The sequence below is a fragment of the Leuciscus leuciscus genome (genome assembly GCF_965113295.1).
Source record: "Leuciscus leuciscus genome assembly, chromosome: 11".
NCBI classification, from domain to species: domain Eukaryota; kingdom Metazoa; phylum Chordata; class Actinopteri; order Cypriniformes; family Leuciscidae; genus Leuciscus; species Leuciscus leuciscus.
In genome coordinates this window covers 34,139,839-34,153,769 of record NC_138735.1, presented here as the reverse complement: position 1 = coordinate 34,153,769, position 13,931 = coordinate 34,139,839, and the positions used below count along the sequence as shown (strand labels likewise).

At 39.9% G+C, this 13,931-nt stretch overlaps 2 protein-coding genes and 1 long non-coding RNA gene across 5 annotated transcripts in view; 1 reads left to right on the top strand and 2 right to left on the bottom strand.

Moving 5' to 3' along the window:
• lama1 (laminin, alpha 1) overlaps window positions 1-11,333 on the top strand; it is a 78,213-nt gene extending 66,880 nt beyond the window's left edge. The window contains 11 exon segments of the mRNA XM_082184632.1: window positions 511-678; window positions 1,087-1,238; window positions 3,151-3,333; window positions 3,905-4,088; window positions 4,535-4,641; window positions 6,386-6,575; window positions 6,831-6,983; window positions 7,263-7,416; window positions 9,575-9,708; window positions 10,320-10,536; window positions 10,899-11,333. Of these exon segments, the coding sequence (XP_082040758.1) occupies window positions 511-678; window positions 1,087-1,238; window positions 3,151-3,333; window positions 3,905-4,088; window positions 4,535-4,641; window positions 6,386-6,575; window positions 6,831-6,983; window positions 7,263-7,416; window positions 9,575-9,708; window positions 10,320-10,536; window positions 10,899-11,050 (1,794 nt within the window). The 3' untranslated portion in view covers window positions 11,051-11,333.
• LOC309509838 lies at window positions 8,653-9,225 on the bottom strand. Its single transcript, XR_014210086.1, has 3 exons — window positions 8,959-9,225; window positions 8,810-8,835; window positions 8,653-8,729 (listed from the first exon to the last, which is right to left on the bottom strand). It is a non-coding gene; the product is annotated as an uncharacterized lncRNA (long non-coding RNA).
• Window positions 11,334-12,308: 975 nt separating the features above from the next.
• arhgap28 (Rho GTPase activating protein 28) overlaps window positions 12,309-13,931 on the bottom strand; it is a 39,862-nt gene continuing 38,239 nt past the window's right edge. For all 3 annotated transcript variants that reach the window (XM_082184744.1, XM_082184745.1, XM_082184746.1), the window contains exon 15: window positions 12,309-13,912. In XM_082184744.1, coding sequence (XP_082040870.1) covers window positions 13,827-13,912 — 86 coding nt within the window. In that variant the 3' untranslated portion in view covers window positions 12,309-13,826. The remainder of the gene's footprint in view (window positions 13,913-13,931) is intronic.

Genomic DNA, 13,931 nt, shown 5'->3' with positions numbered 1-13,931 from the left:
CTCGAAGAAATCACATGACTCGAACCCCATAGAAAATCTCTGGTGGGATTTGAAGAAGTCCAGGAGTATTCCTGAACTGGAGGCCATTGCTCATGAGGAACGTGAGTCCTCAGAAACTCACTGTCTGGTTATACATCTCACTTGCAGCCGCTCAGAACAGAAAAAGGTTGTTCTACTGAGTGCTAAAGATGAAGCCATGAAGGGGGTGAATAATTTTGAAACTGCAGAAGTCAATAAAAGTTGCATTTTTAGTTGAATTTGGGGAAACCACTTGAAACATTTGTTGTGTTGAGCTATTTCAGTTACTTGTGTTTGATTTGCTTTTGATGAAGCCATATGCTTCATCTGTGTTGTTTGTTCATTGCTGAAAGTCTGTACATTTTGCCAGTAAACCTGATTTGCAATGGGGGTTGAATAATATCGATTGCAACTGTATATATATATTTATTAGTTTTAGTTATTTATTAGTATTATTTAGATTTTTAAAGTTGTGTTTGCGTGTGTTTCCAGCCCATCCGCAGCGTGTCTGTGTTCGGCAGTGGTTTTCTGGAGATGCCCGGTGTTCTCCTGGGTTCCCATACGGAGATCGTGAGCAGCTTCTCCAGCACACGAGATCACGGGATCATCCTGGCGGGATTTAGCCGAGCCGCGGGACGCTCGCGCCGACACACGCCACAGGTCAGGATACGATCCTGTGTAGGGTTGGGCATCGTTTGAATTTTAACGATTCTGATTTTGATTCCGATTCTTATCGATTCCTAATTTTGATTCCAATAAGGTAAAAAAAATATTTGGATATCATTCACATTTAGTCTTATTGTAAAACATTTAATTCTAGCGGAATATCATGAACAAAAATCAACAGGCTAAAGAACACTTACTCAAGGAACGTTTGCCTGTGGTTTAAAAACACCATAGAAGAACAACTAGCCTGACTAATATAAACTTCAAACATTATTAAAGACAAGTAAACACACAAAAAAATTTTTTTTTGCAATCCGGACAAATAGATTCAGGACTCGACCCTCAGTGTCTCTGTAAACCTGTCCGATCATGCGTGTGTTTAATCTGTCGCTCTGCTCTCAGCCGTTCCTGCTCGTGATGCTCGCGTCCGGATTGGTGGAGGTCCATGTGGGCTTGGCAGAGGGCGGAGCCGTGCACAAAGCCGTCGTCCAATCACAGAACGGCTCCTTCAGTGACGGACAGGAGCATTCGCTCGTACTGCAGAGGAACAAAAGGTGTGTAGCAGCAGTGTGACCAGTGAGACCATGCTTGAGCTTTAGTTTCTTCATCTTCATGTTTCTCCGTGTTTCTTCCTCTCTGTTTCTCAATCTCCGCGTTTCTCCATGTTTCTCCATGTTTCTCAATGTTTCTTCCTCTCCGTGTTTCTCCATGTTTCTCAATGTTTCTTCCTCTCCGTGTTTCTCCATGTTTCTCAATGTTTCTTCATCTCCATGTTTCTTCATCTCCGTGTTTCTTCCTCTCCATGTTTCTCCATGTTTCTCCATGTTTCTTCATCTCCGTGTTTCTTCCTCTCCATGTTTCTCCATGTTTCTTCATCTCCGTGTTTCTTCTTCTCCATGTTTCTCCATGTTTCTTCATCTCCGTGTTTCTCCATGTTTCTCCATGTTTCTTCCTCTCCGTGTTTCTCCATGTTTCTCAATGTTTCTTCATCTCCATGTTTCTCCATGTTTCTTCATCTCCGTGTTTCTTCCTCTCCATGTTTCTCCATGTTTCTTCATCTCCGTGTTTCTTCCTCTCCATGTTTCTCCATGTTTCTTCATCTCTGTGTTTCTTCATCTCCATGTTTCTTCCTCTCCATGTTTCTTCCTCTCCATGTTTCTTCCTCTCCATGTTTCTCCATGTTTCTTCATCTCCGTGTTTCTTCCTCTCCATGTTTCTCCATGTTTCTTCATCTCCGTGTTTCTTCCTCTCCATGTTTCTCCATGTTTCTTCATCTCTGTGTTTCTTCATCTCCATGTTTCTTCCTCTCCATGTTTCTTCCTCTCCATGTTTCTTCCTCTCCATGTTTCTCCATGTTTCTTCATCTCCGTGTTTCTTCCTCTCCATGTTTCTCCATGTTTCTTCATCTCTGTGTTTCTTCCTCTCCATGTTTCTCCATGTTTCTTCATCTCTGTGTTTCTTCCTCTCCATGTTTCTCCATGTTTCTTCATCTCTGTGTTTCTTCATCTCCATGTTTCTTCCTCTCCATGTTTCTTCCTCTCCATGTTTCTTCCTCTCCATGTTTCTCCATGTTTCTTCATCTCCGTGTTTCTTCCTCTCCATGTTTCTCCATGTTTCTTCATCTCCATGTTTCTTCCTCTCCATGTTTCTCCATGTTTCTTCATCTCTGTGTTTCTTCCTCTCCATGTTTCTTCATCTCCGTGTTTCTCCATGTTTCTCTATGTTTCTTCCTCTCCGTGTTTCTCCATGTTTCTCAATGTTTCTTCATCTCCATGTTTCTCCATGTTTCTTCATGTTTCTTCATCTCCGTGTTTCTTCTTCTCCATGTTTCTTCATCTCCGTGTTTCTCCATGTTTCTCTATGTTTCTTCCTCTCCGTGTTTCTCCATGTTTCTCCATGTTTCTCAATGTTTCTTCATCTCCATGTTTCTCCATGTTTCTTCATCTCCGTGTTTCTTCCTCTCCATGTTTCTCCATGTTTCTTCATCTCCGTGTTTCTTCCTCTCCATGTTTCTCCATGTTTCTTCATCTCTGTGTTTCTTCATCTCCATGTTTCTTCCTCTCCATGTTTCTTCCTCTCCATGTTTCTTCCTCTCCATGTTTCTCCATGTTTCTTCATCTCTGTGTTTCTTCATCTCCATGTTTCTTCCTCTCCATGTTTCTTCCTCTCCATGTTTCTTCCTCTCCATGTTTCTCCATGTTTCTTCATCTCCGTGTTTCTTCCTCTCCATGTTTCTCCATGTTTCTTCATCTCTGTGTTTCTTCATCTCCATGTTTCTTCCTCTCCATGTTTCTTCCTCTCCATGTTTCTTCCTCTCCATGTTTCTCCATGTTTCTTCATCTCTGTGTTTCTTCATCTCCATGTTTCTTCCTCTCCATGTTTCTTCATCTCCATGTTTCTTCCTCTCCATGTTTCTTCCTCTCCATGTTTCTCCATGTTTCTTCATCTCCATGTCTCCATCTCCAGGTCGATCTCAGTGCTGGTGGACGAGCAGAACCCGGTGGTTCTGAAGCTGGGCTCGTCTGCTGAGAAAGCTCTGGCTCTGGACCAGCTCTTCTTCGGTGGTGTTCCTCCAGGAGAACGAGCTGTTGTTCCGGGATCCTCCGACTCCTTCTACGGCTGCATCAGGAACACAGCAGTGGATGGCACGTGAGTGACACACACACACACATTCACACACACACACACACACACACACACACACACACACACACACACACACACACACACACACACACACACACACACACACACACACACACACACACACATACACACACACACACTCACTCACAGACACAAACACATTCACTCACTCACACACAATTAACAATTAATCGCGATTAATCGCATCCAAAATAAAAGTTTGTGTTTACATAATATATGTGTGTGTACTGTGTATAATTATTTTGTATATTAATACACACACATGCATGTCTATTTAATATTTTCATGTATATATGTATATTTATTTATACATAATTTATATTATATTTTATATATAAATAAATAAAAAATCTTAAATATATACATACATGTGTGTGTATTTGTATATACAAAATAATTATACACAGTACACACATATATATTATGTAAACACAATCTTTTATTTTGGATGTGATTAATCGTTGCACAGCACAAATATATATATATATATAAAGATATGAAAATATCATCACAGAAAGCGACTGAAGGTGTAATGTGTGTGTCTGTGCATCAGGTTGTTGGATCTGTCCGGCGCGCTGCACTACGAGCACGTGGACATGGACAGTTGTTTACTGGAGGAGAGACCCAAACGTGTGCTTTTACCTGACGACCTGGAGGCGGAGCCGACCTCTGACCCCTCCACACGACCCCTGACCCCCGCAGTGGAGCTGAGCGCACTCACACCGGGCAGCACCAGCGTGAGTCTCACACACACACTCACTCACTCACACACACACACACACACACACCTGCAGACGCGCGAAGGGAATGTTTATAAATATTTAGTGCAGTGCAAATATATTTATATTCATACATCATCACCTGGATGCTGTTTATCTGCACGGTGAACTTTATAAAGGTCATGTGAGAGCTCAGTTGTATTTCATTTTATTCAAGTAATGAAGGTGTTTTTTATTATTTTAGTACCAAAATATTTCTTAGCAACTCACTATGACAGGCATGTTGTGTGACATTCTTCAGATAGCGTAGAGTTTCTGTAAACACTGAACATCTGTAAGATCGTAAGAATATCACGCCCTTATATGGGCGCCTGCTGAACTCTAACATTCACACAAGCGTTTCACGGCATGTATTGTGAAAGTGTCTGTACAAACTGAACTTTAACTGAACTTCCCTTCCTCAGTGTGCGGCCCCGGACCCAACACACACCATCCCAGAATCCCACCAGTTCGGACTGTCTCGACACAGTCACATGATCTTGGGCTTTAAGAATAAGACCGTCAGAACCAGGTAAACCAATCAACACGACCCGTTCGTAATCATATATTACCCATCAATCTGCTGTCATAGACTCTCATAACGCTTCATTGATCAGACAAACTGGGTATTAAACTCTCTTTAAACCAACATTCTGTGTTCAATATGACTCCATGTTGATATTATTATTCAAAAATAAAAGCAAAAATCACATGTTCATGAGCTCACGATGGAAGAGCATCTCAATAAACATTCAAATAAACAATGATTGGACACTTGAAATCAGAAAGCACAAAAAATAAACTTTTTATTACAAATTCAAAACAACAATAAATGAACCTTTACAGTCACATGATTCTGAGCAACAAAATAAGAAAAAAAGAAAGAACTGTTTAATAAAAGAAAATTATAGACACATCAATATTATATAATATTTATATATTTTATAAAATAAAGTATGTATATATATATATATATATCTATATATAAAATAAAAAGGTTATTATATTATATAATAGTATTATAATATTATAACTAACTGGGGTAAAATATATACAGTTAAATATTTAAAATTATTATACAATAATATAACATTTATTTAAATAATATAAAATTAATAAATTAATAAAATGTATTATTTCATACCCAGTAAATGATTTATTTACCTTTCCAAAAGTGATGTCTGGAGAGTAAATTGTTTTTTATATTTATATGATATTGTATTTTTATTTGTAAATATGAGGTAAGAACAAACACTAAACTTGGTAAGGTATTTATCTGACAAAATTATTTGTCAAAAAAAGTCAAACTACAGCCACAGGTTTTATTTTACTATGAAAAAAAAGCATAGAAAAACTAAAAGCTGAGAGGAAAAAGCAAACACTGACTACAACATAATCAGTTATTAATATTTGGTTGCTTCTCTCTTATTTTTGCATGTTTATAAATTCTTTTATGTCACACAATTTGCCATTTTTCATTGCGTTATCACAAATAAAACAATCGACTACTTAATATGATTACAAAATCTTTTTCATAATATCTGAATAAAGATGTCAATTTTCTATGGAGGCTTGTGTCCGCCACAGAATAAAACATTTTAAAAGATAATTGCGACTTTTTATCTTACAATTTCGAGTTTACATTACATGCAATTCTGAGAATTGTGAGATAAAAAGTCAGAATTGCGAGATATAAAGTCAGAATTGTGAGATAAAAAGTCAGAATTACGAGTTATAAAGTCAGAATTGTGAGATAAAAAGTCAGAATTGCGAGTTATAAAGTCAGAATTGTGAGATAAAAAGTCAGAATTACGAGTTATAAAGTCAGAATTGTGAGATAAAAAGTCAGAATTACGAGTTATAAAGTCAGAATTGTGAGATAAAAAGTCAGAATTACGAGTTATAAAGTCAGAATTGTGAGATAAAAAGTCAGAATTGCGAGATATAAAGTCAGAATTGTGAGATAAAAAGTCAGAATTACGAGTTATAAAGTCAGAATTGTGAGATAAAAAGTCAGAATTGCGAGTTATAAAGTCAGAATTGTGAGATAAAAAGTCAGAATTGCGAGTTATAAAGTCAGAATTGCGAGATAAAAACATGCAATTGTGAGAAAAATAGTCGCAATTACTTTTTTATTTATTTATTCTGTGGCGGACACAAGTTTCCATAATTTCCCCCCACTACTGTATATTCACTTTACAGTCTTTTCACAGATTGTAACAGGTAATGATGTAACGCTTCACTGTGTGTGTGTGTGTGTGTGTGTGTTGTCTCAGTTTCGTGGTGAAGCTCTCCGTGCGGACGTTCGCTCACAGCGGCCTTCTGTTCTACATGGCTAACGCTAACCAGCAGGATTACGCGGTTCTGCAGCTTCAGGCGGGCCGTCTGCTTCTGTCATGTGACCTGGGCCGAGGACCCGCCAGCGCCACGATCCCTGCTGGCATCAGCGACGGCCTCTGGCACACCGTGAGTTAAACCACCTCCACCCTGACTAGCCGTCCATTAAAGGGATAGTTCACCCAAAAATGAAAATTAGCCCATAATTTACTTTGCGTCAAGCCATCCTAGGTGTATAAGACATTCTTCTTTCAGACGGACACAATCAGAGTTATATTAAAGCTAGGAAGAGCCTGGACATATTTTAATAAAACTCTGATTGTGTTCGTCTGAAACAGACTGAGTCAGACAGTCCTTGAATAACACTAATGTGTGTGTGTGCAGGTGAAGGCCGAGTTCAGTAAGAAGTCAGTGATGGTCAGTGTGGACGGCAGCGACTCCGACCGCATCTCCACTAAAGGACACACACTCGACGTCGAGGGGAAGTTGTACCTCGGAGGAATTCCTTCCACATACACAGCCAAGAGGATCGGAAACGTAACTAATGTTTTTCACTTCAAAACCAGTTTGAAATGTTTTCATATAAAGTCTTGATGTTGTTTTCCGGCTCTACTAGAGCAGGTTTTCCTGCTAGAATGTTGATTATTTTCCTCATATTCTCCATTGTTGCAGTAATGTTGCTTTTTGAGCTTTTTCATGATCAAACAGCAACATTACACACTAAAGAAAGATGAAGATGTCTTTACTATGAGTTAAAAGTGTAAAAAGCACCGGAATGTCCGAGTTAACCTGAGGTGTGTGTGTGTGGTTCTGCAGGTCACACACAGTCTGGCAGCTTGTCTTCAGGACGTGACTCTGAATGGTGTGCGTATGGACCTGAACAGGCCACTGGTGGCTGATGGGACGAGCTCCTGCTTTAGAGGCGCTCAGGACGGGACCTTCTTCAGAGGAGACGGATACGCAGCTTTCAGTGAGCAGAACCTCCTCTAGAACTCTTTCTCACACATCTCAGAGAACAGAACCTCCTCTAGTACTCTCTCACACACATCTCAGAGAACAGAACATCATCTAGAACTCTCTCTCACACATCTCAGAGAACAGAACCTCCTCTAGTACTCTCTCACATATGACTCAAAGAACAGAACCTCATCTAGAACTCTCTCACACATGACTCAAAGAACAGAACCTCAACTAGAAATCTCTCACACACGACTCAGAGAACAGAACCTCCTCTAGAACTCTCTCACACACGACTCAGAGAACAGAACATCATCTAGAACTCTCTCACACACACCTCAGAAAACAGAACCTCATCTAGAACTCTCTCACATACGACTCAGAGAACAGAACATCATCTCGAACTCTCTCACACACACCTCAGAGAACAGAACCTCATCTAGAACTCTCTCACATACGACTCAGAGAACAGAACCTCTCTAGAACTCTCTCACACATATCTCAGAGAACAGAACCTCATCTAGAACTCTCACACACGACCCAGAGAACAGAACCTCATCTAGAACTCTCACACACGACCCAGAGAACAGAACCTCATCTAGAACTCTCTCACACACAACTCAGAGAACAGAACCTCCTCTAGAACTCTCTCACACACGACTCAGAGAACAGAACATCATCTAGAACTCTCTCTCACACATCTCAGAGAACAGAACCTCATCTAGTACTCTCTCTCACACATCTCAGAGAACAGAACATCATCTAGAACTCTCTCTCACACATCTCAGGGAACAGAACCTCCTCTAGTACTCTCTCACATATGACTCAAAGAACAGAACCTCATCTAGAACTCTCTCACACATGACTCAAAGAACAGAACCTCAACTAGAAATCTCTCACACACGACTCAGAGAACAGAACCTCCTCTAGAACTCTCTCACACACGACTCAGAGAACAGAACATCATCTAGAACTCTCTCACACACACCTCAGAAAACAGAACCTCATCTAGAACTCTCTCACATACGACTCAGAGAACAGAACATCATCTCGAACTCTCTCACACACACCTCAGAGAACAGAACCTCATCTAGAACTCTCTCACATACGACTCAGAGAACAGAACCTCTCTAGAACTCTCTCACACATATCTCAGAGAACAGAACCTCATCTAGAACTCTCACACACGACCCAGAGAACAGAACCTCATCTAGAACTCTCACACACGACCCAGAGAACAGAACCTCATCTAGAACTCTCTCACACACAACTCAGAGAACAGAACCTCCTCTAGAACTCTCTCACACATGACTCAGAGAACAGAACCTCCTCTAGAAATCTCTCACACACGACTCAGAGAACAGAACCTCATCTAGAACTCTCTCAGACAACTCAGAGAACAGAACCTCCTCTAGAACTCTCTCACACACATCTCAAAGAACAGAACCCCCTCTAGAACTCTTTCTCACACATCTCAGAGCACAGAACCTCCTCTAGAACTCTTTCTCACACATCTCAGAGAACAGAACATCATCTCGAACTCTCTCACACACACCTCAGAGAACAGAACCTCATCTAGAACTCTCTCACACACATCTCAGAGAACAGAACCTCCTCTAGAACTCTTTCTCACACATCTCAGAGAACAGAACCTCCTCTAGAACTCTCTCTCACACATCTCAGAGAACAGAACCTCATCTAGAACTCTCTCACACACATCTCAGAGAACAGAACCTCCTCTAGTACTCTCTCACACACGACTCAAAGAACAGAACTTCATCTAGAACTCTCTCACACATGACTCAGAGAACAGAACCTCATCTAGAACTCTCTCACACACGACTCAGAGAACAGAACCTCCTCTAGACTCAAAATTATGTCATCATTTTTACTTTTTATGCCATAATTTTCTTTTGTCATAATTATGACATTTGATCTATGATTGACGTTTTGTCATGATTTTGACATTTGTCGTCATTATTTTGACTTTAATGTCACTGACTTAATTTAGCATTTTTGTTATAATTTTAACTGTCAATTGACTTGTTTCATAATTTTGACTTGTTTTGTCGTTTTTTCCTCATATAATTTCAACTTTGTCATAAGTTCATCTGTTTTGTGTGCTAATGTTGTCGTGTAATTGCCCTGATTGAGTGTGTCTGCTCCTGCAGTGAAGGAGGGCTATAACGTGGGCTCGGACGTGACGGTGAGTCTGGACTTCCGCTCCACGTCTCCCGACGGGATTCTGTTGGGAATCAGCAGCACGAAAGTGGACGCCATCGGCCTGGAGCTGCTCAACGGACAGGTCAGTACAGTTAGCCTCCAGTGCGGTTAGCCTCCAGTACGGTAAACCTTCATTATGGTTAGCCTCCAGTACGGTTCCGCTCCAGTATGTGTTGCGGTGACCGTTGGTCAGTACGGTTAGCTTTCAGTATGGTTAACATTCAGTACAGTTAGCCTTCAGTACGGTTAACCTCCAGTACGGTTAGCCTTCAGTACGGTTAGCCTCCAGTACGGTTAGCCTTCAGTGACCGGTGTTACGGTGACCATTGGTCAGTACGGTTAGCTTTCAGTATGGTTAGCCTCCAGTACGGTTAGCCTTCAGTGACCGGCGTTACGGTGACCGTTAGTCAGTACGGTTAGCCTTCAGTACGGTTAGCCTTCAGTACAGTTAGCCCTCAGTTCGGTTAGCCTCCAGTACAGATAGCCTTCAGTACGGTTAGCTTACAGTACGGTTAGCCTCCAGTACGGTTAGCCTTCAGTGACCGGTGTTACGGTGACCGTTAGTCAGTACGGTTAGCCTTCAGAACGGTTAGCCTCCAGTACGGTTAGCCTCCAGTACGGTTAGCCTCCAGTACGGTTAGCCTCCAGTGACCTGTGTTACGGTGCCCGTGACTGACGCTCGACCCGTCGCAGGTGGTGTTCAGCGTGAATAACGGTGCGGGCCGGATCTCGGCGAGCAGCAGGAGCAGCGTGAGCATGTGTGACGGGCGCTGGCGGACCCTGGTGGCCAACAAGCAGAAGCACAGCTTGAGTCTGACCGTCGACGGCAAGACGGTGACCGTGGAGAACCCGTACTCATCATCCACATCGGCCGAGACCAAAAACCCCATCTATGTGGGCGGACATCCAGGTACTGACCTCAGCATCAGCCCGTTTCCATGGGAACGGCGTAATGTCACTGACTTTTTGTCATAATTATGTCTTTTTTGTCAATTTTCTTGACATAATTATGACTTAGTATGTCATGATTTTGACTATTTTTCATAATAAATTTTTTTGGGGTAATTGTAATTTTTTGTCATAATTATGACTTTCTATAATTATAATAACGTGTCATAATTTAGAATTTTTGTCATGAATCATGATCTTGACTTTGTTATAAAACTTTTTTGTCATAATTAGGACTTTTTATCTATAATTATGACTTAGTATGTCATGATTTTTAGTTGTTGAGGTTGACGGTGTGTGTGTGTGTTTGTGTGTGTGTCACAGCTGAGGTGAAGCAGAACTGTCTTCGCACCAGAGAGTCGTTCCGCGGTTGCATGAAGAACCTGCGCGTCTTCAAGGGTCACGTGACTGACGTTCTGGACTTCAGCGCCGCGTTCACGCACACACATGTGTTTCCTCATTCCTGCCCTGCATAAAACCATAATTCATCATGTTCTGAGAATAATCATAGATTAACCCAAAACTTTGACTCTAAGTAACACTTTACAATAAGGTCTCATTTGTTAACATTGCTTTTATTTTTGAATAGTAAAATTTGTGAAAATCAAATTGTTAATTTTTATGTTAGTTCACAGTGCATCCATTTGATTTTAAAAATGTCTAACATTTAAGAGTTTTACATTGTTCATGTTAACTGAAACCTTATTGTGACGGTTTACCAGATTTGAAACTTGTTAATAAAACGCAACTTGTTTCTTAGTGGAGCGTGTCGCTTGTGTTACTGATGATGAAACCAACATTCCTTCACTATCTGGAACATTCCAGAACGCTGATACTGACACGGACTCAAACAAAGAGCTTTAGAGACACAAACTTGTTCAGATGACTGATCTTATGCAACAATGACACAACGATGAGGTTTCATGTGTTTTAATTGAATTAGTTTCATAATGACTTGTAGTTTCACCCAAATATTACAGAAACTTCATTACATATTTAACATCATGCTATGAAATCTATGATATGTATCTTCTTGAGATATTTTTGGCAGGCACTGCAAAGTAAATCAGGGGTCAAAGGTCATCTGAATGATCTTTGTTTCTTTAGTTCATCATCTTTTACTGTTTCAGTTTTTCACTCATTTTCACAGTTTTTTAACACAGTAACACCATGTTTTCTGGACATTTACTACAGTAACACCATATTTTCCAGGCTTTTATCACGTTTTCCAGGCTTTTACTATAGTAACACCATGTTTTCCAGGCTTTTACTACAGTTTCCAGGCTTTGCTTTTACCACATGTTTTCCAGGCTTTTACTACAGTAACACCATATTTTCCAGGCTTTTATCACGTTTTCCAGGCTTTTACTATAGTAACACCATGTTTTCCAGGCTTTTACTACAGTTTCCAGGCTTTGCTTTTACCACATGTTTTCCAGGCTTTTACTACAGTGACACCATATTTTCCAGGCTTTTACCACATGTTTTCCAGGCTTTTACTACAGTTTCCAGGCTTTGCTTTTACCACATGTTTTCCAAGCTTTTACTACAGTAACACCATATTTTCCAGGCTTTTACCACATGTTTTCCAAGCTTTTACTACAGTGACACCATGTTTTCCAGACTGAATATCAAGCGATCACATGGTTAGATGTGCAGATGCTCTTCGTCACAGCAGGTCCTGATGGATAAACTTGTTCAGATGACTGATCTTATGCAACAATGACACACTGATGAGGTTTCATGTGTTTTAATTGGATTAGTTTCATAATGACCTGTAGTTTCACCCAAATATTACAGCAACTTCATTCCATATTTAACATCATGATATGAAATCTATGATATGGCTACATCTTCTTCATAATACTCACTGTGACTTCATGTTTGGCCGGCGTATATTAATAATAATGTGGTTTTGATGAAATGAGGCTACAGAACATATCCCCATGGCTTTGCTGTAAAACGGTCTCTATGATAAAACACAAGCAAACGCATTCATCACGAGCTTCCACAACTCAAATGAGGAAAATAAAGGATTCGATGCACATATTCGGTTGGCAACGTCAAGAACGTGTTACAATAAAAAAATCCAATAAAAAAAAAATCCAATCAATAAGTGCACATTTCAGTACATCATACATAAAAAAACAGCTTTAAAATGAAAAACAAACATATTCAGAGCATCAAAAGTATTACTGGCAGGCACTGAAGTAAATCATCAGGGGTCAAAGGTTCCTCTGAATGATCTTTGTTTTCATATGTTCATCAACTTTTAATGTTTCAGTTTTCACTCGAGTCCTTCATCAGTCCGGTTAGTGTTTGATGACATCGGCATTAATATTCATCTGGTTTACTTTGAGGTCATATTCACCCGTGCAGCTCATATTTCAGACCAAAATCAAAAGGCAAAATGGCAATGACATTATTTCAACATTCAAACACAAATTCACATTACTGTAAAATCATTGTAATACATCAGGGCATGTTATGTTTTTGATTAATGGTCATTCTTATTATTGTAACAGTAATGCATTAATTAAAGGCACTACATCAGCTATTAATTAGTGCTGTGAAACGATTAATCGCATCCAAAATAAACATTATATATATGTGTGTGTGTGTACTGTATAATTATTTAGTGTATATATAATCACACACACATGCATGTATATATTTAAGGAAAATGTGTTATTTATATATAATATAAATTATATATAAATATATATGTACAGGAAAGTATTTCTTAAATATAAACATGCATGTGTGTGTAATTACATATACAAAATAATTATACACAGTAAACACACTTATATTATGTAAACAAACGTTTACTTTGCATGAGATTAATCGTTGCCCGGCTCTAATATTAATGTAAACATTTCCCCCCATTTTAGTAATTCATCAACAATGAGAATTTGATATAAAATGTGTTTTTTGTTGTATTTTGGGGTGAATACGAGCCGCTCGCAGGCTTCAGTTCACATGGCTTCATCACAAACATGCAGCTTATAGAAACAATACAAAATAATTATCATACAGCAGGATAAATTAGTGGTATAAATATTTTATGTACATGCTCTTTTTTACACTGGCTAGCGTTGAGAAGTGATGAAACATGCTTCTGTCCGGGACGGTCACACAGTTTTGGCACCAGGCAAACTCAATGACCAGCATTGAACCACGCCACAAAGGTCAACCTCAGGGTTTGACCTCTGACCTCCGGAGAAACCTCTGCAGAAAACTGTTCTCAGGTCAGCGTGACTTTAACACCCATTCGCAGTGAGGATTAGCGTGGTAAACGTCTAGTAAATGTGCGTCTGGATCCAGGCAGCGCTCGCCTAGAGAGAGCCAAGCGTT